Below are 25,817 nucleotides of genomic sequence, written 5' to 3' on the forward strand. Positions count from 1 at the left end.
TTCACAAATACATCAACAACATCTTCGATGCGCTTGCCTAATCGACCATTATGATTTTAACAATAACGAATACGATAAATAATATTAATATCATAGTTACCAGGATGACTGTTGGCGTCGCTCAGTTTGTAATTTGTATAAATAAATAAATTAAAAGTCATCGTAATTTTATGTTATTACATTAATAATTTTGGTTAAAAAAAATGCAACTGATCTATTAATAAAAGAAAATGGAATAAACTATATAATTTATTCCAGTATTTTTAATAACTATATAAAAAATATCAAAACTAAATATATGTGTAGTTAGAACATGGAAACATTTGGTAAACTGAAATTTTTTTATCAAGTTTGTTCGCAACTGTATTGAAAAAATGAGATAATGAAATCAACACTAGGTGTGATATTAGGGATATGGAGAAAGGAAATAATTCTTTGAAATTATTATGGATAGATTATTAATCTATGTATTTTTCTTTGAAATGTCTTGTATATTAATGTCGTACATATAATGTGCCAACACTCGCATCTACAGTCCATCAATATAATGGCTGTTCGTCAATTTTTGTGTATCATTTATATGTACAATGTTATTATTCCAATCTTCTTTTCCTTTTTTTTTCTTTTTGTCGTGCAATTTGCTGTATTTTATTATTAGTATAAAATCATAGAAAATATTGCCAAATGTACAAAGGACAAATGTTATCAATGAGAAAGATTCCATTTAGACGCTTCACGAGTATATAAATGCATAACAACTGATGAATTTTATCATCGACGATTCTAATGTATTCAATTTAATAATATATTCAATTGATTATTCATTAAAGTATAAATCCAACTAGTTGAAAAAAAAGAATTCCAAATTTTGTGAATTTTATTTCTGCGTCGATACACATAGCGAGGCTTATTAGTAGAACTCACAGTCACAATTCAAACGGAATGTTGGAATAAAACAGCAGAAAAAAAGAAAGCGTTAACGCATTGTGTTTACATTATTTATACAATTATAGATATATTCTATTTCAGTGACGAAACATAAACAGACAAATAAATAAACAAAACTTTAAGATACAAAACTTATCCTCGAAATTTATTTTATATTATTTTCTTCTCTGTAGTACAATTTCATTTATTGCGTTACACGCTGTGCTCATTTAGATTATTATATTTTTTGTTATAAATATTGTTATCGCTGCTCTTTGTAGTTTAGTACTATCATAGCTACCGCTACCCTTAAAATTAGTTGTTGAATATATATATAGTCGATTCTGGTTTGCATTTTCCTTCGCGTTTTACTTGTCTAAGAAGACAATTAATTTTTGTGTCAAACCAGTTTTGACGATGATTAACTAACTCTATTGCTGTTGTTCTTTTTTTAGTTTATTCATGACAAAGAGTTTTCTCTAGTCGTGCAAGTTTGATTAATATTAAATACATAATGTACATGAGAAATAATACTCGGCGTTGACGGTGTAAGAAAAATGTATTATTCATATTTGCACGAAATCACTATATTCAGACTTCTAATTGAAATAGCGTATTTCTATATCTGTACAAATGAATACTATTAGTCACCTTTTGTATTTATTAAAAAGTAAAAAATAACGTGCAATTGAAAAATAGTTTAAGTTTTCAAGGGAGTTCGATTTTTTTGTTTTTTTTTTAATTTTTTTTAAGTGCCAAGACACTTAAGTTATTTATCATGCATACGTGTCAAATTGATTAATACTATACAGAGGTTACAGTAAACATTTTCTTTCGAGTATACGCTAATATACGATTCGTTAATACTGACACGTTAATACATATCTTTACTATAAAATCAAAGTAGTTGCAACAATAATTACTTTGACAAAACTTATTAAAACACATCGTTTTACATCTAAAAACTTTTAAATGTGAATTGTCAAGTAATACATAATTACGATACGTCGTAATTTCATTCTTACACCGTATAATTACGCCTTAAATTATGAACAGGGTGTTGCAATAAGTTTCTTTTATTGTTACTAAACATCTCATTTCGGCAATGGATACAAGAGGATCGGTTAAGGATTTTTATCGTATGATACATGAATGATTGTGAATCAAACAAAAAGAATGATATAGATAAAAAGACAACCGTATTAACTTTGTTGCGATATAATTTTTAATTATATTCGCTCCCGATATTTAATTAATTAATGTACATCGAAGAATTTTTCCATGTGATGATCATCGAAATGAGATTTTCCAACAATCGCATATTGATTAGCATCAAGTATTATAATTATTTCATGATTACGTGTTAGATTCACCTGGAATATCATTAATATATAAGCAAATAATTTGAACGAAAATGTTTGAATATGACGTTTAGAGTCGTTTAGCAGTGATTATTTGTTATCTTCGTACGCTCGTTGTGGTTGAAAAATCATCACGCACGCGCGCATAAAATTAGCAGCAAAGGCTAGACTAGACTAATGACTAGTGACTAGATGTGAAAGCAAGTACTTAAAGTTTTTCTGTCAAACAGTCACAATTATTTCGTTAATCTCAGTAATACTTTCTTTCATTCTTCAGTTAAACAAGAGTGTACTTACGCTTCTTATACACCAGGCTACTACGTACTACGTGTTTTTTACGTTATCCTTCGATTGACGCTAGGTGTTTGGGTACCAATTTTTTTTCACCTTGATCTCAGATCGCATTTCGCTGTTTATACTTATTTACAAACATTATTTACAATAAATGTACTGACATACTTGTCGGTATAATATACACATGCACACAAACACACAGACAAATCATGGAATTATAGAACATCGACAACGATGATGTCCACGGATAGTGAATTAAAATTTTTTTTTTTTATTTCGGACAAGTACTTAAAACAAATATTAAAAAAATAGTACGGGTTATACATGCAATATAAATCTCCGACTCGCTCTATAAATAATTAATTTTTTACAAATCGCACGTTGATTATATAAATAAATTTATTGTATAAAAGTATTCTTGTACGTGAATTATTAAATCTCGTTATTTCGTTTTCACCATCGTAATCAATATTTTTAATTACTTTGACAACCAAACAATAAAACGCAGTAGTTATAAAGCTCAAAAAAGATGCCAGATTTGAACGGAAAAACCGATATGAATCGCATGGTTAATGCATATGCATACACTGCCCGTCAATCACTTTTGCCATGCTTACCTCAAAATTAGGCAAACTTGAAAGTTTTGTATCTCGGTCGGAAATCATCGTATCACAAAAAACCGCAGGGCATTTTAAAGGTAATTGCAAAAGCTTCCATTTAAGACGTGCAGAGACTTAAAAATGAAAATATGTGTTTTTTACAGTAAAAAACTGATTAAAAAAATTTCAATTTTTTTAACCTCGACTTAAATCAATGCCAATTTAGAACCAGGCGGTGGAGGGCAAATCGACCTGAGGGGTTCGGAGGGTAATGTCTTTCCCTTTAAAATGAGCTCCCGCGGGGTTATATCCGATGTTTTTTAACCGAGTTACGGCGTTTTTTGTAAAAAGCAACCTTTTTTCCAATCCTCAATTACTTCGACTTGCGTACGTTTTGGAAAAAAATGCCAAAGAGAAAAAAGTTTCATTTTGTGTCCAAGAATACGAAAATAAAGTCAAAATAAAGAAATAGAGAAAAATTTTTTTTCGGTTTTTTAGCGCATTAAAAAAATAAAGGAATTTAACTTTTTTTTTTACGCTTAGTTTTAAAATGTCTAGGGACGTAGTAAATCACAAAAAAACTAAAACTAAGCGTAAAAAAAAAAAGTTAAATTCCTTTATTTTTTTAATGCGCTAAAAAACCGAAAAAAAATTTTTTCTCTATTTCTTTATTTTGACTTTATTTTCGTATTCTTGGACACATAATGAAACTTTTTTCTCTTTGGCATTTTTTTCCAAAACGTACGCAAGTCGAAGTAATTGAGGATTGGAAAAAAGGTTGCTTTTTACAAAAAACGCCGTAACTCGGTTAAAAAACATCGGATAGAACCCCGCGGGAGCTCATTTTAAAGGGAAAGACATTACCCTCCGAACCCCTCAGGTCGATTTGCCCTCCACCGCCTGGTTCTAAATTGGCATTGATTTAAGTCGAAGTTAAAAAAATTGAAATTTTTTTAATCAGTTTTTTACTGTAAAAAACACATATTTTCATTTTTAAGTCTCTGCACGTCTTAAATGGAAGCTTTTGCAATTATCTTTAAAATGCCCTGCGGTTTTTTGTGATACGATGATTTCCGACCGAGATACAAAACTTTCAAGTTTGCCTAATTTTGAGGTAAGCATGGCAAAAGTGATTGACGGGCAGTGTATATACTGATTGGCGTTTAAATGTATACGATGACTATATTTTTTAAGTACCCAAAAAGGTTAAAATATATCGTTGTTGAAACTTTTCTCGAAGTTCATTTTGCGTCATAGAGTTTGAATGCGTAATTATCTCGATTGACAGTGTACATAGGAAGAATGAATTAAGTCTGTCCAATGGTTTCTAACTACTATACGTTTTACTGTTTCGGTTTGAAAAATCATTGTACACTTTTTCATCGATAACAATTGAATAAGTTTTTGTCGAAGAAAAAAGTTGAATGATACATCTATGAACATTGTAAAATTCATATCAAGGGCAGATAAACTGTCAATGCTGCTCTACAAAGTTTCATCAAAAAATGACTCTGCGCTGTTAGATCTCATCAAAAATGCTCAAAAGGGAATTGCATGTATTTTTCTGCTATTTATCTATGTACAATTTAAACTTTATGAAACACGTATGTTCTGTTCTCTTTCGTTTCGGTGAATTTTTTTCGCGTTGGCGTCACGTATTCGAAAAAAAAAACATTGATATCGATTAAGAACAAATATAAGTTTGTTTGACAAAGAGGCTTTTATAATACACGGATATCGACTTGTTCACTCGAATAGTATGACGGGAAATCGAGGCTTTCATGACGTCTTGAAAGCGTTATATAACACTTATTCCTTAAGTGTATTATAACGCTTAAAGCCCTTTCGCACTTTTTTCCTGCTTGCGCGATCGCGTTCCCCGCGTAGTTCCATTGTGACAGTGGAATTTCCTTATTACACAAATTCTCCCCACGAGACTTTCGTACTCGTTTGTATCTCCCGTTGCACGCATCATTTTGCACCGGGAATGTGTGCAATACTCTCAACTTTGCTTTTTTCGTTTTTTTGGTCCCTCTCTCTTTTGTGCTCTCTTTCAGAAGGGCGTTTTTCTATCTCGTGTTTATGCAAACGCTCATAAAGCTGCCTAACGGTAATAATATTCAAAAACTTGGTACATTGAAAAGTTCGATAACAAAACATTTCATGCTGCATGAAATCGCTATTGTTCCATAAATATTTGTATGTTTCGTACTATTGTACGTGAATGTTTCACTAATCACAAATAATATATTTTTCATTTGGCAAATCTGAAATTGACTTGTTGAGCCTAGGATGAATTTTAATAACACAATAGGCCTTTCTTTAATGCACGCGTGCATACAATTTGGCTGGGATTGGCTGTCATGGATTTCACTGTAAGAACACTTTGCATGTAAGTGAAAAAAAACGTTCGTTTGGGATTCAACTCGGTAGCACAGTGCAAGAGAAGTCTTTCTTTCTGTTTATAGTCGAGCACTTGAAACTTGAGAGAAACTGCCCTGGCTCGCAAGTTATTACGAAAATTCTCGCGTACACTTGTGCTCTTCTTCTTCTTCCTTTTCGAAAAACATACACTTTACCGAAAGAATAAATCTCGCATTTGCCTTCTTCCTCGTCTCTCGTAAACTTTGCCGTTGCGCATTTCAAAGAGCCCTTCTGCAGCGTATTTTATTTCTTTTTGGCGTATTGATGAGATTGTCATTTGATAGAATTAAAAAGAAAAATGCGTTACACAGGTAAATGAGTATACGCGACGAAAGCCTTGCGCGTTCTTTGAAAAATGTGCTTTTTTCTGTTTTTGTCTCGTCTCAGTACCTCTGCCTGCAGTCGTCTCACGTCGTTTGCCCGACGAGGTTTCACTGGCTACCCAGCTCCACTCTATCGAACGGTGAAAAAGAAAAGTTTAAAATTTTCGATCTTTATTACATCTGGCGGGAGCACAGTGTCTACACTTACTTTAAGGCTTTGTACCGTTCCTTCTCGTGGTTATTATCCGGTGGCTCGCACTCGAAGGACGCCAGCACCAGTGCTGCGGCAGAGCACAGAAGGAAAGAAGAAAAATACATTATGCATTAAATCGAGAGCGCGCGAGCGAGCAGCGACATTGGCGATTTCGATTGGTCTTTTCCGCTATTCCTTACCGTTCTCCGTAAGTACAGGGCTTGCCTGTAAGAAGGCTATGACTCGAGAATTCTTCTCGAAAGGACAGGTCACTTGCTTCCAGGCTATGAACTCCGTCACCTGCTTGGCTAGCTGCCAGAACTTTTCGAAGTTGATGTGGCCGTTGGGTAGCCTGAAAAATCAGCGCAGTCACTCGTGTGTTTGTTTTTTTTCTCAGAAATTACATTCTCGCGCGCCGTCGGAGAGAGGAATGAAGAGATTTTAGCCTCGCAAACTTCTCTCGGTGCCTATCGATTTTACGGGAATCAATCGCGAAGTGACGTGTCGTTTTTTGCAAATTTCAGAAAATCGTATGACGTTGTTACGCAACATTTCAAGTTTTTCGCTCGGCAAGCGAGCATCCCTTGAGAATAGCGCCGCTGCAATCGAAGCCTTATTTTTTTTTACTTCAGTTGTATGAATTTTTGCATCTAGCAAGCATGTATAGTATAGTTCCGAAGGTAGTCACACGCGAGAGTAAGAGGGAGAGGCTTCTTTTTACACGGATATGGGATAAGCCGACAGATTCTTGCTGCAACTTTCGTCATTACAAGTTTAATAAGTTCAGCAGCAGCAACGTCGCCGCGTGTTAGCTTTCGTGCTCGCGAAAATCGACGGAGCGAAGAGCTATGTGGCTTCTTTTCCACGCCTTGAAGGATTGGAATTTCGATATTTTTGCAGGCTAACTTTTCATTTCGACGCGCATTTGTCTGACTAAATCGGCTTCTTATTATTGAATGATCAATCCGTGAGTAGCAAGTCACAAAAGTAGCACTAGCCAACGAAAAATATTCTTGCATTCACTCTCGAGACGAAAAGAAGAAGGACTGCTCGTTAAAATACAGGAAATAAGAGCTCCACCGAAAAAAAATGGAAAGCAGCGTGGGTGATGCTTAAAGAGAGGATGGCGGAGTAGAAGTGGGGTTTGTCGCGCGTAGGGTTAAAGTATATAAAGTCTGCGACTCACTTGTTACTACAGCCCTCGTTGAGGAAGTAGAGGTCCTTGACGAGTAGACTGAAGAACGGCACGACGATGCGCTGCCTCTCATCCGTAGCGCCGGCGCTACGCCACATCGCCGCCTTCAAGGTGCTGCGGTAGCTGCTGAAATTACTGCTCGGATCCATATGGTGCTCCAGGATTGAGAATTTCGCCGATTGCACTTTCGACCACTGCGATTTTGACTAACATTAGATTGTTTGTTCTAATCGTTTCTGTTTAAGTCGAGGCAAGTAAATAATGTCACTTACGGTCTTCTTCAGTCGTGATATTGGCGACATATTTAGTCCAGCTATAATTGCCATAAGCGAGTTAAAGTTACCGATGTTGAAGCACTCTCGGGCTGCCTCTATCCAATACTCGACCACTCGAACCCGCTGTTTCTTCTTGGGATGCTAAAATCAAAATCAACTCGTTATGTATAAGAAAAACATGTCTTAACTGCATTCATCTTTGTCAACCTACTTTACAAACTTCGGTAGCTACGAAGTAGCTGAGTCTATTGAACCACTGAACATAAGACTCGAGGTTCCGTGTTTTCTTCATGTCCTTAAAAGACGTTTCCAAGTGCGGTGATTCCTTGCAATGACAAATGGGCGACGTTAAAAAAATTGATAAAATAAATAAAAAAAAGAAGCGCAATCGCAAATCGATAAAACCGATAAAAAATAATTAAGTGGCCGTGGTAATCCCATCGACGCGCTCGACGATAAATCGGCGTGTTTCACCCTCAAACAACCCTCATAAAAGTAAAAAAAAAGTACCTTGGCGAATGCCTGCACGAATTCCTCGGGGCCAATGTACGACAGCCGCTCGAGCTCGACGTGTGTCAGCTGTTGCGCCAACACTGATGCCGACGGACAGAGCTCTGTCACGTCCACCTGTGAAAACAAACAGTTCAACAGTTTGTATTCTAATTGATCATTGACAAGAAAGCCGAGGTAATCGTATATTTCCATTCGATTTCGCTTACTATGCAGAAATAAAACAATTCCATTTCAACGAAAAAACTTTTCGGCAAATAACTCATTTGTCGATTCTATAACAACGTCGATTGCACATACTCTGCGCTCAATTTGAACTACCGTAACTGTGCATCGCTGATAACGTCAGCTATTGAAAGTCCGTTCGTTTGTTTTTTACCCCTTCCCTCCCCCACTCTCTTTATTTATTCTCCGCTCTTTGCTGCATTGTTCTCATTCATTCATTCTCTTGGCAGATTGAAGTCCTACATACACACACACACACACACACACACACACACACACACACACACACACACACACACACACACACACATCAGAAAAGGTTGGCTATCATTGGAAATCAATTGGGCCATCGATCACAATGACCAAAAGGTTGTTTGGTACATGTTAGACGTGCGTACGATGCAACAACCGTATAGACTAGAACAGCAGATTGCTTCCATCATTCAACAAGCAAATTGAGTCTGATTAGCGCTTTCTGTCTCTCACTCTCTCGCTCTCTAGGAGAGAAGGCCTGGGCATATTTAACTAACCGATGCGTAGTTCAAATGAGCCATTAGGCAGGTGTTGGCGCCGTGAGCAGCCTCATCGAATTAGAGTTGAATAGTTGCTCTCTCTCCCTCTCTCCGACGAGAGATGCTAGGGCTAGAAGCGCGAGCGAGAGCCTAACTATGTTAGGCTAACTGCACTGCGACAGAGTGTATTGTAGTGGCCGTTGTGTTGACGACCGAGAAAATGAGAGCCAATTTGTTGGATTCGCTAACATAGTTCTCTACAGCGATAGCAGTTTGTTAAAAAGATGGAAAGTTTTGCTCGACTACTCTCTTGATATTCAATAATGAAATACACAAAAACGTTAAGGCGCGCTTGAACTGGTTGAATTTCGAAAGAAAGTACTGTTATTCGAAAAGTGACCGTCGCTGTTTCGAGAACATTTTTGAAGCGAATGGAAAATTTGGCGTTTTTGGAAAACGAATGAAATTCCTCTAGTGTGCGAAGCGTATAAGAAAAGGCGGGCGCTGGCCTATTGTCCGCTCTTGAATTTCGCTAACAATCGATAACGCGAGCGCCGCTCTATCGTAACAAGCGGCAAGTTCCCTTTCGCAAGGAAATAGTAACGCGAAAGAAAGGATCGATCAATCGAAATCGCAAAAGTTGATCCGCGCGAGCACGCGATAAGCGGCGAAAAAATTCGCCAGACCGCACACGCAGCGATCGGCTCAGCGGCCCTACGCGGAGGCCGAAAGAGCACGCGGAGCACGTGGAAAGCAACCGGGCAACGAGCGAAGGCAAAGCTGATCAAGGGCATAACGAGCGAGCTTCGCGTACGTACGCACAAACGCGATTTGTCTCGTTTCGTAGGCCGTAAAGTATGCAATCGGCTATTAGAGAGTTTAAGCGAACAGCTGGCTATAAGAGCATTCGGAATGCGCGCGTCAATGAATCAGCCCTCTCCCTGATCGTTTCGCTTGACCAAAGACGTTACGCTTTTGATGGCTCGGAGGGGGGGCTGCTAAGAGGATTTCAAGGGTTACGTGCGTGGTTACGCGCGTTCCGGATTTCGCCTGTCGCGTCGATTGCCGATTGGGTTATTTGCCGCCCAGCCGCGCATAACGCCCAAGTGTCCGCTTTCGTTTATGTATACATCGGCGACGATTGGCTTTCGTTCGCAACTGCGAGAAATCGAATGCGACTGTTTTGGAACGGATGATTATTGCAGTTATTTGGATGGTCGTCAGCGAGATTGCCACTCACGCTAATGGCGTTTAGGTTATTACCGGTTCTTACATATTTACCCGCGTAAGCTCGTTATTACAGCGATTGATTCGGGCCGACGGGTACACATGCCCGCGATAAAATTTGCCATTGGCTGCGAGCGAAGCGTGCTTTGAAGTGCAAATTCATCCGCAACGATAAACACGCATAGAGGCGCGTGGCCTAATCGCGGAGTCCACATAGCCGAGCTGTAATTAGCCTGCTCCTCCGTACCGAAATAGCTTCCAACAAGAAATTGACGCCCGGAAATCGATAATGAACAAAAGCCACGTGGGCGCGTCAACGTGTATGTACACGGCCAAAGCAAACTTGGATGATACGCGAAGGCTTACCTGGCTAAGCTGCTCGGTAGCCGAGTCGGTTGCAAGTCTGGAAAGGGCCTCCTCGTACCTCTCTAATGCCGTCAGCTTGACCAGCAAGTTTTGGAGCAGTACCGAGACTTCTTGGCGCGCTGCCGCGTCGACGTTGGCCACTTTCTGCGTGATCGAGCGCACGTGGCCCATCACCCGCTCGTCCCGGAAATCGTACGGGAATGTCTCCGTCCATTCGGCCAACAGCTGCACCAGACGTGGCACGAAGCGATGCAGTCGCTCCTGCGTAACAATAAGGTTGATCAATGAATATTTTATGGCGATTTTTCATTTTGCCCGAGGCTAAATCCCAGGGCCATTGTTCGCCCACGTATAGGAACGTTCGATCAATTGCGATCCACGATCGCGCGGCCGTAATCGAGGCGGCTGAATAGAAACAAAATGAGCCGGAAATCCAGCGAGCGAGCGAGCGAGCGATTAAAGCACTCTACGGTCGGACTAGCACGCGAACGCGAGCTGAGCGCTTTGCTGAAAAATTTTTCCCGAACTTGATCTCCGAACGCGCTCCCGAGATCGATCGACTCCTCGCCGTCACTCGTCAACGGGGACACACGCTCGCACGACTGCGTTTCAAACTGAAATCAATATCAACGCCGCACTGTCACCGACAGACCTATGGAATCCAAAATCTTAAATAATTACACGGAAAAAGCACACGCCCAGCAAGTGGATTGGTGCTTTTGCTAGCCGAGTGTACTCCAGATCCATTCAAGACACAGAATGCGCGCTCGTTCGGCTCCCGTGCTAGAAATTCAAATGAACGGCGCGCTCAATGGCGGACAGTAGATCACTCGAATGTACGCGCGACGGGAGCAGTTTTGTAAACTAACCGAAAAAGCACGGTTTCAGCTGGCACAGTAGTCGAAGGAAAACGTCCTTTGGACGTACAAAATCCCGTTCTATGTTAAAAAAAAAAAAAGGAAAAAAGAAAATTGCAGCTGTTCGCGATCGGGGCAAAAAGCGAGAGAACTTTGAATTCGCGTATATATAGATCTCCTGTTCGACAATACGTCATTCAGACATGCTGAAAAGCTCGGTCACGCGTGAGCCACATATCTGGACGGCGAGCAAAGAGACTAGAGCTATTCGTGCCTTCGAAGAAAAGCGAAGCATGTGTGTGTGTGTGAAAGGGTCGAGAGATCGATTTACATTGTACGTGGCCCTCCCCTCGTGTGCTCGGATGCGAGAGAGCGAGCTGATGAAACGATAATGCACGAGCTCTCGCTTGAAGTGGCCCCTCTACGACCTGTGTCAGCCTTCGCCGCGTATACGTATAGATATATTTTTTAAGGCGCACTTTTCCGTTCCTGTTTTTTTTTTTTTTTTTTAGTCTAGTTGATTTCTTTTTTCTTTTCATATTTATACTCCCGCTACGCCTGTGTTGCTGCGGTCGCATTGTTTTTATTCATCTTTCTCATGCACGTTTTTCTAAAAGGAATATATCGGCGCTTCCGAGCGGATATACGCGAATTTCACTTGGCGCGTTGTCTTTCGACGTATATATCATACGCGTTGCTAGGTTCCACTCTTTTTTGGCATTTTTGCATCGTCGCCGCCACCGCCGCCACCGTCGTCCAGCCTAGAATTTTTTTCAATATGAAATTTCACCGGGAGAAACTCGATACGAATGACATTTGAAATTTTCATTACGATTGAAAAAATAATAGAAAAAGAAAACGTAGTCGTGGTACAAATAAAAGACAAATTTCACGGCGTTGCATTTTTCCGGAAAACTGTGGAAAAGCTTCAAAATATTTAAGCCTCGCGTACGTGAGAAAGAATCGAGAAGGGGGGAGGGGGGTTAAAGAAGAGCAAGACTACTCGGTCTCACCTTGCCACCTTCGCCGTTGAGATTCTGCTGATGCTCGCAGAGAGCGCAGACCTCGCCAAGAAGCTCGTGGGGTTTGATGAAGAGGCGAGCGCTCAGCAGAAAGGCGAACAGGTAAGCCCGATCCGGATAGTACTCCTCGGTCGGAACCATGTGCTGCACCAGCGCCTCCAACGAGCCAGACACCAGATTCCCGTCACGATAGACCAGCTCCTGCAAATGCCCGAGAACAAATTTACACTGTCGGTTAATCATTTATTTATAATTTTCGTTCGTAATTCACGATATTGCGGTCGCTTTTGTTGGCGCTTTTCATAAATCTGTACTATAAAATGCACCTAACTAATATGTATAATTTGTATGCGAATACTATTTTTCTATTATGCAATTGTTTTCATATGTTATTGAACAAGATAAAAGGCCGAGATTTCACATCTATTTCTGAAATAAAATCGTTCGCTCATTCGAATCCAGCACATACATCGTCATTTCATCTAACTGCAAAATCGTTCTATAGTTTCACCCTTTTTGCCCCCCCCCCCCCCTCCTAGTGGCTTATCTTTCTTCGTGGAAGAAGAAGAGAGACAAAGAACCTCGTGAAAAATAGCTCACGGGTATAAGGGCGCTCATTGTCGTTTACATGCTGATCGAAGAGTCAAAGGATTTTTATACAGGTTGTACGCTCATTTGAAGGTTATTCCAAGGTGGAACAGCACAATGCCCTATAAATCATGTGCATCGAGGGGGACTAAGGTAGACATCTGATATTGTACTCGCGAATGGAAAAAGTGATTTGTTCGATATACCTTTAATTTTTTTTCTAAAAGTACCAGGTCGATTTACTCGTTTGCATATTTCGACTCTATGACGCGGACATTCGAGGAGGACTTTTTTCCCCACTGAATCGGAATGACTTTGAGCAGGGCCCGCTTTGTACCGAGTTCGTACTAAAATTTGCGTGAAATTATATATCTTTTAAAGCTATATGTGTACGTCAGAGATAACTACGTGCGCTTGGAAATGCAATAGCACTCGCAGAAACGACAAGTGTGATACGGAATGGTTTTTCTTTTCTTTTTTTTTCAATCTGATGACTGTAATCCTTTCATATGATTTGCATAAATCGTAAAAACAGGAAAAAAAAACTAAAAAAAAATCTTGCTACGTACTGTGATAAAATTACAAAGGAAACTCTAATTAATCTTTCCGGCTATCGCGGCTCGTAAAAGAAATACAAATATCTGTACATAGGCTCGTTCAGTTTCTCTCTCTCTCTCTCGCTTTTTTACAGCGAACAAAATAGGCCGCTCTCGCACAGCAGCCAATAAAATCTCGCGACGCGCCCTTTCAAAGCGATTCCACGTCTCAGAGCTATAAAATTTCTTTCAGCGATGGCTCCAGTTTATCCGGGAAATTCCAGCCTCTTGTAACTGGAGCGACGACGGTGGCTTACAGCTTGAAAATTTCTCGTTATCCTCGCCTAGCGACGGCATTACAATAAATACCACATAGCCTCGGCGCGCATCTCGGCGCAAAATAAATGCGCGCGAGGGCAAGACAAAACGTTCGCAAGAATAACGGCATTTTACGCGCACGTTTCCGCGATGAAGTGTCGCCCGAAACGCGTCGACATTTATTTTCGCTCGCCTAATACACTGGCCGAATTGCTTGCGCGCGCACGACCCACTTCCATTCAGACTGCGCCACTTGCCAGCGCGTCCGCTTAGCCTACTTTTTTCTCCACCGAAACAATTTCCCTTCTTCTTTTTGTCTTCTGCTTTCCATTTGCTTAATCGCCCTAATTATATCACAGTGAAATCTCATTTTCTACCGCGAGCTCAACTGGTGGTGTCGCACACATTTGTAGAGCCGGGCGTACTCGGTCGAATCGGATCGTTGTTTTATAGGGTCGCTTGATTTTGAACGTCAGCCATAGTACGTGCTTGCGCTTAAGATTGTTATAGGAATTCGCGGTGTGACGGTTGAGTTTCACCAAAGTTCTCTCTCTTACATTGCGGGATGTATATCTTTTGTTAGGTATAACGATGATGTACGACCACGACACATCGCCGTTTTCAATTCGTTTGATATAATTTTAATTAAATGTATCATTACGAAATGCTAAGTCAATGACGAAAGTTTGTTCGTAATTACTCCTTAAAAGTAGAGAAAATTTATTTCATTAACGTAAAATTTGCATTTTGTTAAAATCCTTACCATTACATTTATTTAAAATCCAACGGAAATCTACGTAAATGAAAGGAACGCGATTTTTTATTGATTGAAATAAAATAGTTTGAAGTCTGTCTACATCAAGATACGTTGGTCAGCAAGGATTGATCGTCTAACTCTCTCTCTCTCTCTCTCTCTTGCGTACAAGCAAGCAATCAAGAAAAGTCCAAACTGGCAAAAGAAAACTCGCCGGCGCGCGTGTGGCCGATAAAAACATTCCGCTCTCGACACGCCGGCGCGCTGTGCGATGTGCATTGTACACATTGCGAATTCGAACTCCGACGGTGCAGTAAGCTAGAAGCACGAGGGACTGTGAGATTGCAAAAAGTCGCAAGCGGGAAAAATACTCCGCGCGGACATGCGAACTCCACTGCTACTACTGGCAGTGCCACGTTTTTTTGGCTCACTTCGCTGCCATCGTCGCGATCCCTTCTTTTTATCGCTGCAAGAAAGCAATCAGGCTACGTCGCTATCGATGCATCTCTACTGATCACCAATGTAGGGAACCTTAGCTTTTCTTCTTTCTCTTTTAATCGTCGACAGCGAGTGAAAAATTCTACTTTCGGAAAATAAACAACAAGAGAGTGACAATGGGGAACGTAGTTGCATTGTTCGCTTGTGGTGGCGGTGTTTCAATTGCGTGCATTGAAACCACGCGACTCTAACTAATATGAGTAGCAGCACATGCAGACAGACGCGCGAGATGTGCACAAAGAGAGAGAGAGAGGGAGAGAGAGAGAGAGAGAGAGAGAGAGATAGATAGAGAGAGAGAGAAATTCGAAATTTTTCAGCGTTCTATTCAACTTGCTCTGACTGCTATCGTCAACGAGGTAATTCACTTCCAATTGGTCGTTTTTTTCTCTTTTTTTTCTCCCGTGTCCCTTTCATTGTTTCGCTACTGATGTTAGAGCAACGTCGAGCTTGATCGAATAAAAGTGCCGTACGCGTGTATCATGCGTTACACGGTATGAATTTCTTTTTTTTAATATTCATGGAGAGAATTTTTTTTTCATGAAACGATGGAGTTGTTGGTTTTTTGTTCGAGAATTGGAGAAAACCGACAAAGAGCAAATGCTTTATACTCGATGATTAGGGAAAGTGGGCGGATTTGTATAAGAGACACTCGAGTAAATTGGAAATGTTTCTACTTGAAAGATCGATTTAAAGGTATTTTCATTTGCTCGATTGCACATGATACACTTTGTTTTTTAATTACTTTGAAATATGGTTAGTGGTAAACGTGCATCAACATTCAATCCATTAAAGAAAAACTCAATAGTAAATTTTTATTATTGTCTGCCTCGAGAGCCTCGACAAATCCTAAATCCTTCTCGAGCGATTCCAAGCTCGTAAGAGAAATATCATGTCGTTTGTTTTTTTTTTTTTTTTTCATTTTTTCTGTTTGTTTGTTGACAAACTCTCGCCGTATACACGAGAAAAAGAGATCTCATTCGTCTAAGTGGTTCTCGCAATCGAGCGTAAAAGTTTTTCGGGAATAGCTCGCCGCGCGCTCTTGCGATATCTTTTGGGGAGGGGAGGGGGGGAGAAACATTTTTGCGCGCGACGCGCGCCGAGTATAAAGGCAACGACAACGCGAGTCGCGCGCGCATTTTCGACTTTTGCTTCCCGTACTTTCCACCCGCAGCTTTTGCACGTGCGAGCGTTGCTCTGCACACTCCTTTAAATTTATACCCGCACGTCTTTGGCGCGAGCACGAATCGAGTCCCTGTTTGCCGAGCCAGAGAGAGTTTTCGCGGCGAAATGAAATTCTTATAGCGCGATTACTCTCTGAGGCTTTTGCACGCGTGGCTATGAAAGTTCCGGCCGAAAAACGCATAATATCGCGTAGTCGTGTGCGCAAGTGCTTTCCCAGGCGAAGCTTTTTGTTCTCGGTTGGCGCGCGAGCGAAAAGCTGGAAATGAATATTTCCAGGCGCGCAATAAGAGTTTTGTTGCCCGCGACGAGCGTCAAGAGTGACGTTTGTCGTTGCGCTTATATATGAGAAAATGTTGCTCTCTCTCTCTCTCACTCTCTATTTCTTTTACCTTCGCGTTAACGTCAAAATGTTCTTCTTTGTGATTGAAGGTATAATTCTGTATACATTTGTACATTAGCAGCCTTTTCAAGAAAATATCATTGGGGTTCCTCTTTTATAGCACTCTCGCTTTCTCTTTCTCTCTCTCACTCTCTCTAGCCAATGTTTTATTCTTGAATTGACAAACATTTGTAATGAGAACACTCAGTAATACCAATTGACCCAATCTCCTAAATTCAATAATTTTTTTTTTCGCCGCGTCTTGAACTGCATCACTGCGCAAAAGTAGTACGAGATTGAAATAACTGCTCGAATTAATTATCACTCAAATTAGAAAACTCATTGACACGTGATACGTATGTACAGCTTGCACAAACACCGAATATATTTTAAGGCGATATTTTCAAGTAGATAAAACTTTCGAGCTGCATACGCAAGCTCAACAAGTTCTCTCACTCTCACTCTCTCTCCTTCTCTCTCTTGGTGAGGCTACAGATAATTGACACATCATTATAAAAGTGGAACGCCTATTATGATAATCATTACTTTCTTAGCTCGTACCCGGCCGCTTTTACGTCAAAGCTTTGAAAGTGTCTAGTTAGATGCCTTAATAAGAAAGCAGTTGCACACCAATTAGTAGCTCCAACGAAATTACTTCGCCGTCGTCGTGCTTGTCGTCAAAGTTCTCATTCTCGATGCATCTGCGATATAAACATTCCAACTGCGCTGGCTTCCTTGGGCAATTTAGCCGATGGGGGTAGAGAGAAAAGCGTTTTCCCATTACCGTAGCCTCTCGAGGAAAGAGATTTCGTTATAAGTCGCGAAATTTCTTGATTGCTCGCTCACTCGTTCAAAGCCGCGTGCAATCCATTCGGTTTGAGACGCTAAGACCAAGTTAGGGATTTGCTGGCTATGCATGCGCACTGAATACTCGAGTACGATGGCTAGGAAGGTCATCGCGAGGGAAAGTGAAAGCGTTATTTTCACGTGGAGGGGGCAATCAATTCGTTTCTTTTCGAATTAAGCAGGTCAAACTGGAGCAATTAGCTTTCAGGATTGCCAGTGAATGACGTCAATGTATTTTGATTCGGCAATCGATGGAGATTATATCAATGACAGCTCCAGCGATTGGAAACGCTTGACAAAGCTAAAGTGCAATTTCACGAAGTGTTCAATCCTCAGGTTCGAAGTTTCAATATCAATAATTGCCTTGTGATTAAGATCGACTATTCGCGCGGCAGCTTTTAGCGCGAGCTAAATATTAAAGAATAATATTCGCGCTGTATATAGTAGATAGGCGGTAAGGTACATTTTCAAAGCGCATCGTATCTTCGACAGGAGAAAACAAAAAAGAAAAAGAAAATAGGGCGGCGTGAATGAGAAATGAGGAGTGCTGCCTTCACCGCTGCCTTCATTTTTCTTGGCGGCCGCTGCATTAAAAGCAATGTAGCTACAATTGCCGGCGCTGCTTCTTCTCGCTCGCACCTTTTTTCCTTTCTTTTCTTTCTCTCTTGCCACGGGCGAGCTCGTTTTTTTTTTACCCCGCACCTTACCGCGCGATGACTTTCTAATAGTCTCCGATGCACTTGATGAAAGCTTCATCACGAGAAACTTCTCTTTTTCACGCAGCGCGGTCTTCTGCAAGTAGGGTAAACTTGCAGAGATGAAGGTAAATACGTAACCGATTAAACGGTTGAACGCACGAGAAAAAAAAGGAAGGGTATCGCACCGGATTACCATTTTTCTAAGAACGATCAAATAAGTCTGGGCAACCATTTTAATTGGAATTATAATTGGCGGCTGTACAGAAAAGGAACGTACACTCAGGATTCATATTCATTTTACTTGCAATTAGCGCGGCTCGAGTGAGCCATTGCGTTAATAATAATCCCCAACCGCCCCCGCCGAATGACTTAGTCGTCAGTCGTTAAGGAAATTCCCGGGCGGCAAGAAAAATTTCGAAAATGTGCACGTCGAGCGAACTTGTTACTCGTTGTCGAGCACGCGAGCGCTCGCGCCTCGCGACCGCACAGCCGCGTCGATCTTTCGTCACGTCTGCGCGGCCACCATAACGATTGGGGTGGACGCAATGTAATTCTCCTCGACTTGCTCACTTTCCGCGTCAACGGCAACGACGAGCGCATTTTCAAAGTACGCGCGGCTCAAGAGACAAACGCATAAATAGCTTTTGCCGTGGAAAATGGCTGCGCATCGGAGGGCGGAGGGGACGAATGACTCTTTATTCTTTGATTTGCCAACTGCGCCGAGAGCGCTATGGGGACGCCACAGGGATGAAGGAGAGTTAAATTTGAGCGGCTTTGACCGAGCGCTGTGCGACGCTTTCCTGCAGTGATGAGAATCCGATGAGGCTACAAAAAATTTCATTTTCATGAAGTCATATCACATCTATATTGTTTATACAACTATGTTCAAGCTGCTCGCGGCACTGCCGACTATGAATCTTGGGCATAGTTGTATAAATGATATAGATGAGATACGACTTCATGAAAATGAAATTTTTTGTAGCCTCATCGGATTCTCATCATTGCTTTTCTGTCAGTTCGCTCGATTTCCATTCTCTCTCTCTCACTCTCTCTCTCTCTCTCTCTCTCTCTTTCTCGCTATCTCTAATGTAATTTCATCTAATGTAATTTCATAATTTGCAAGGTACACTCAGGCAATATGCCATTAGAGAAGATGGAAAAGCATTCGCAGCAAAGCCACTGAATATTCAAAGATCCAGCGAGTAAGTAAGTAAGCAAGCAAGAAGAATAAGAAGAAGCGTGTAGCAGGACTTGCCGGTCAAATTCGATCAAAATCGTGCGCTTGATGCGAGCGAGGGTCCGCGTGCGAAGTTGTCGGCGAACGAAGGTGAAGTGGCGGTGCGGCGAGGAGAATAGCGCCCTGCTACTGAACTTTATGCTGGGGGATTAAACTAATTTATCGTTGCTAACTTTCGAGTCGGATGGGCAGGCGGTGAAACGCGTTTAGCCCAGAGGAGAGAGGAGCCAAGAGCTAAACTATGTTTATTTGCTGAATATTCCGAAAGTTTAAAAGCTACTCGCTGGCTTGTGCTACTTGCGCTACCTGACAGGCAGTCAGTTTTATAAGGTAAGTGCCACCGACAGCTATCATGGCCGTATTCACGTGAGCGCGATCGCCCGATTATTGTTTGTGATAACCATGACATGGTGTTAAGCTCCTCCTCTACGAGATGCTTTATTTTCATTGCCAGCGCGTGCTTTACTTTCCAACGTGAACTAGTATCGTTGTTAAAGTTAGGACAGCTCCATATTTCAGGCGTATTGTTTATGACACTGCAGACTTAAACACCTGAAGTTTGTTACTTCATTTTCTCAGTTCCAGACGACTACAAATTCAAAACCAAATTCTCGTAGCAGTGGTTTTCAAGAGGAAAAGAATATTCAACCCAACGCTGGTTTTTTTTCTAGTATATATGTGTTATTATTGCTGGTCGGAGCATCGTAAAAAGTTTGCTCGATGGCAAGGGTCATTAACGGGAATTATAGCCATGGCCTAATTATACCGCAGCCAAGCGCATTATATAACTTTGAACAACGCAGTTGACCAGGAAAAAAAAAACGTAGTCGTCTCGCTGTACATCATCGACTTTTTTCTCTGTCTTTATAGTTGGATGAAGTATTTAAACACACCGTAGTCATTCAAAAGGTCACTTAATACGTTTAGTCAGCTTATTCTCGTCGAGCAGCGCTTTACTTTTGTTTTGAAAGCTTTTATGAGTTTCGCGGACAGAATTTAATACAAACTTTGCTCTGTAACCCCCCTCCCCCCCAGCTGCCTCCCTAATCCACCGCGCAAATTCCCGACGCATTTTGTACGTGATAGTTTAACGTTGCACTAATGTCATTAGCCCTGTGGTGTGCGTCGGCTAATTTGGTTAATCGACGCGGTGGCCACTGTAAATCATTTAAAAAGACCGTCTTTTTTACGCGACTGAACATTCAGCCTTCATTGCGATTGCTATTAACGGCACGCCAACGACTACAAAACAAAAAATCACACGGAATTTTCTCGTCTGACGCTTTGTGATGATGATGATGGTGCCGGTGGTGGTGATGGCCGCAAACAAATTTATTATCGTCAGTCATAAATCGCCGATGCGCGATGTAAATTTCCTCGCGCGGGTTTTATTGCTAGCTGACCGCGTCCTCGCGCATTAGAAAATTGATGTAGCGCCGGCACACGGTGTATCACTGGGCCAACCCCCTCCCCCCCCCCCCCCCCCCCGTCGAGCGACAAGAGAAGTATTCCGTTTAGCCCATTATCGTGTCGCGCGGTTGAAGGGCGACGAACGCACGCGCGAATTTATAGTTATTTGCTGTCGTTCTTTTTTTCGGGTCGTCGGGGTCGTCGCGCAATTTAAAGTAATTAATTCATTGTTGACGACTGAATCTTCAAAATGCTACATGCGCAAAAAGGAAGTCCAATTGACGACGCTGCGCTTTCGCTCTCGTAGGCTTTCAATCTCGTATCATTATTGATTCATTGTGTTATGTAGGTCATGATGAGCAGTCATCGATTTTGTTGATAGAATTGTTAAAAACAAACTTTTGGGTGGATAATGAGTTACTTCAATCGGGGCTGCTATTGCGCGCGAATGATGTGAGACGGGTAAAAGTTGGACTATGCGCGGCACATATTTCACGATAAGTTAGTTACTCCACAATCGGAAATAATCAATCAACGCTGCGCGCGAGCGCGCAAGTAGCACTCGACTGTATATAGTTGCGCGCGATTGCCGTAGCGAGAATCGACATATCGACTTTGACGTGAGGCTAATTGCTCTAATTGCTCGAGCATCATCAAGAGCATGAGAGAGAGAGAGAGGGGGCAGGGGCTAGCAGTAGGCGCAATAACGTACAATCACATATAGTCAGAGTGAGAGAGACTTACGTGATGTTCGGGGTTGACGGCAGCGGCGTCCGGATGATTGGTCCCGGAACCATTGACGATGCCTGCACCACTGTTCGTGCCCGACTTGCCGGCCGGCGTCTGTGGCAGACTCTGCAAGCAACAGAGCAAAGCACCGGATGTCATTAACCGCTCTCTCTCTCTCTCTCACTACCTTTCTCCATAGCCCTCTCTTTCCCTCCCTTACACACACACTACGCGCATCTGCTTGGGTAATTATAGGACAGTCCGATTGTCCCAATGTTTATTTTGCTTGGCTGTCTGCTACAAACATAACTTGACGATTTTTAATGATTTCATCTAGGTTTTGCATTGTTTACTATATTTTTTAGTTTGGCATGGGAGTTTTATTAACTTGCGCTGTATCACGGGTGGTCGGTTCGTTATGTCGTTGCCCGGTCCTTCGAACGGGTTTGGATATGTGAATGAAAGAGAGTCGTAGTTAGTCGCTGTAGCTACACTTTATTTAAGCTAAAATATCGAGGAAGATCGTGTGTGTGCTTGCGCTCGCGGTTGTCGCGTACTTGCCCGTGTTCGACGCTCGAATTCCATCATCACGCTAATCCGCGCCTGTTTTAATATCCCGCCTAATCGTTCCCTTTACTAATATATCAGTGCGAACGCATCTGCATTGGTGGCACGTATGCATGCAGGTGCCACTCGGAAAACGCTGATAAGCGTCTGCCCGGGCGTGAGAAAGCCCAAAGGTGGAAACAGCGTCTCTACGGAGTCACCGGTGTCGCACCCGTGACAGCTGATTTAATTTTATTTTTCTATATCGAACAAGGGTAAAAAATCACATGAGAGATATTATGATTATACATAATTTACTTCTCATTCGATAACTATAAGGCTATCATTCTTACAAAGATATTGCTTTGATGTAAGATTCAAATAAACATTGAAAAATATAATGAGCACGTTAACATGAAAAAATCCATAAGATTGTATTCACAATCTTCGGTTTGTTGTCACACTTGGAGAAATAATAATTAAAATCTAGCATATTTCAATTTAACTATCGGTGCGGATCCAAATCAAACAACAATGAAGAGGGTGAACGAGATCGTGACTATAGAAATAAGTGGAGCTTCGAGAAAAGAGATGGCGGAGCAACGATAAATTGCGTCATTATATGGCTCGTAGAGAGTGAGAGAGAGAGAGAGAGAGAGAGAGAGAGAGAGAGAGAGAAGGCTACCTACAGGTCAATATCACTTTATGGAGGAAAATCGTGAGAGAGGGAGGGAAAAAAGGCAAGGGATTCTATCTGGTGTACGCTTCTTGAAAGCATTTTTAATGGTGCTGAAGGAAGGAGAGAGAGAAAGCTCCCTTCGTGACGTGCTCACGGCTATTACTCGCGTTGTTGCTTTTGCTGCTGAAGGCAAAAAGAAGCATGCTCTCTTTCTCTTTCACTGGTCTCTGCTGACCGTTAATTCGATCTCGTAAGCCCATAAGCGCCCGTAGACTCTCGCGTGCATGAAACGATCGACAGGCTGTCGATGCGGTCGCGATAAACAATCGGTAGCTTCCGATAGCAGAGTCGAGTACCCGCGAGAACTGTAAAGTTTTTCGAACGAGTTATGATAGTGATGAGAATTCGATCGGTACTTTAACCAGGCTCAAAATCAATCTCACTGCCAGAATACCGCAAGCTAATCGAATCGCTAATAGCAATCAATCAACAAGCCGAGTTTTAAAAAGAAAAGCATACTTCGGCGTAGATAAGGGAGACGTCATATTCCGACAAGATTTACGGCGCTGAGAAGCAAGTGTGAAAGAGAAGCGCGTATATCCATCTTCTACAGCCTGATTATATAGGAGCCAAGTTTCATAGCGTCACTTTCAGCAGATGTGAAAAAAGTGGCACTTGAATGGAGCCCGGAAGTTTACCGGCGACAACAATGACGGATACGTTGCTCTCTCTTTTTTTCACTTTGTCAGCCTGGCGTTTGCTTTAAAATTCACCGATGAGATTTCTTTTTGTACGAGGATATTAATAAGCACAGATTTTAATGAATTTATTCATGGATTTTATATTGCAATTGGTTCAGTCATTCAGAATAAACTTTTAATCTGCTTGCCAATTTCAATGGATTACAAAGGAATAACAGGAATCCATAATTAATATTTAATATCGCTAGGAATGTCTAGAGCATTACGCGCTCATCGTGTTCGTCTTTTCTTGTATTCATTTTAACGCACGAATATTATTATTTTTATTATTACTTTTAGAACTGCGTTCACGTAGAACATTACAGAGGTACATTAGATACCTGTACTTAATTCCCTATAGTCATTAGCATGTAAACTTATCTCCTGTACCAGTTGTGGAACGGCGAGAAAGAAGTTGTTTTACACGCATCATGACTGGACCTACGTACAGTTTAAGGTGCAATTTGAACTGATGGAATCACGATAACAAATATAAAAATTTCATATGTCTGATCATTTTTATATGTGTAAGGCTCAAAGTCGAATGTAGATCAAAACTTTTATTGGCGAAATTGAAAATTCGAAAATTAAATGTGCATTAAATATTCCCATGATTTGATATGAGATATAGCCCATGATATTATTTATCTGTAAATAAATATGTAATTACGTTGATATTCCTGACTTAAAAATGTTATCAATGAAGTTTTGAGATTTTATGATCTAAAGATCTGTAATGGAAAAACATCAAAAAGTTTAAAAATATGATAAAAAATGTAAAATAAGTTGTAAAAATATTATAGTTTTTTAAATCATATCCTTCACGATATAAATGACGTAGTTCGGTAGATGCTCACGGATATAATTAGTCTATTTTCAAAAAAGTTTTCTATTTTACGTAACGAAACTGAAATCACTGCACAATATTTTATCGCAATAATCTATAAATTTTTTATTATTTATTTTGTTTATTCTAAGTTAATTTAGACATAGAGCAAAGTTCAATTAATTTCTCTAAATTGCGGTATCAGTCGACTTTTTTTTGAGGTCAGTATGGTTAAATCAATCATCTATACCGACGATGCTGTTACATTTTTCGAACATTTAATCATTATCGCATATCTGTAGTAATGTTTCATGGGCGTATACACTATATATATATACTACCACATAAAAGCTGATCATGTGACGATTTTTTAGCCAATCAGATCACGAATAAACTGGCTTCGCTTCATCAGATTCTCTCTTTTATAAGAGGAGGAAAGAGAAGAATGATAAAATAAATATGGTATTTTTCATTTGATGTTCGATTCATCGTAAATACACGTTTATACTCTGATTTTACAAAATATTAATCCTGTTCTTTGATAATTTGCCGATACGTCATTGAAAACTTTACATCAAAGCAGTAATAAGTACTGATGAAAGCACAAGGTAATTAAAAAAATGTTTTTGTTTGTTCTTTTTACATTGTACGTGAAGATATATTCGACATTACGCTTTTGATGATGATGTAGATAATGAAAATAATGAATTTTCAAATGAAATGGTCAACAATAAATGACAACTAAATATGGCTGTATCTATTTTATTTTTGATTATATATATTTCAAAATATTATTGGCATTTAACATTTTAATTTTATGAAATGAAGTAGTGGTTCTATTGATATTAATTTATATAAACATTATTGGAAAGTCCGATTCGAAGAAATAGTAATCGTATCATGAATGTGTATAGTTTCAATTTATGTTTTGATTTGATCTATGTATATAAAACATTATGTTACAATCTCTTAATCACAGATTTCATAGCAAATAAATAGTCAAAAGACAGAAGAGAAAAGTATAAATTTATCAACGAGCATGTATATTTTTTCAATATCTGTAATACAATACAGTATTGTTTAAGAACGCTCAGAAAAGTACTACGGACAAGAACAAAAAATTGAAGGAAGAAGTAAAGTTTATAGCGCTATGGAAGAAAAATTCAAATCAGCCAGGGCGTCTGCAGGCAAAAAGTTGTTCGCGCCTTTAAACGGAAGGCTCCCCGAGGAGCGAGAGAGAGCAAGAGAGTAGAGCAATATGTGCGCGGAGCTTGCACAAAGACTCGGCGCGGCAATCTAATTTAAAGTAGCTCTTTGCGCATCTATCGTCGTCGACGACGACGACGACGACGACGACGACGACGACGACGACGACGACGACGACGACGACGACGACGACGACGACGACGACGACGACGACGACGACGACGACGACGACGACGGCAGCGACGGCGACGGCGACTGAGGGAAGAGAGGAGATAGATTTGCCGCAAGAATCAACGTTAATTCGAGAGCGGATTTTCCTTGTACACCGAGAGCGG

General features: G+C 40.7%; 1 protein-coding gene across 1 annotated transcript in view; it reads right to left on the minus strand.

Moving 5' to 3' along the window:
- Positions 1-4,235: 4,235 nt before the first annotated feature.
- LOC131671574 (uncharacterized) overlaps positions 4,236-25,817 on the minus strand; it is a 159,929-nt gene continuing 138,347 nt past the window's right edge. The window contains exons 4-13 of the mRNA XM_058948082.1: positions 21,501-21,611; positions 12,302-12,511; positions 10,432-10,692; positions 8,102-8,218; positions 7,803-7,916; positions 7,589-7,732; positions 7,308-7,510; positions 6,322-6,473; positions 6,137-6,209; positions 4,236-6,058 (exon numbers count right to left, since the gene is read on the minus strand). Coding sequence (XP_058804065.1) covers positions 6,037-6,058; positions 6,137-6,209; positions 6,322-6,473; positions 7,308-7,510; positions 7,589-7,732; positions 7,803-7,916; positions 8,102-8,218; positions 10,432-10,692; positions 12,302-12,511; positions 21,501-21,611 — 1,407 coding nt within the window. The 3' untranslated portion in view covers positions 4,236-6,036. The remainder of the gene's footprint in view (positions 6,059-6,136; positions 6,210-6,321; positions 6,474-7,307; positions 7,511-7,588; positions 7,733-7,802; positions 7,917-8,101; positions 8,219-10,431; positions 10,693-12,301; positions 12,512-21,500; positions 21,612-25,817) is intronic.

Source organism: Phymastichus coffea, unplaced genomic scaffold, assembly GCF_024137745.1.
Source record: "Phymastichus coffea isolate CEN01 unplaced genomic scaffold, Cenicafe_Pcof_1.1 PCOF00129, whole genome shotgun sequence".
In the NCBI taxonomy this organism is placed as follows: domain Eukaryota; kingdom Metazoa; phylum Arthropoda; class Insecta; order Hymenoptera; family Eulophidae; genus Phymastichus; species Phymastichus coffea.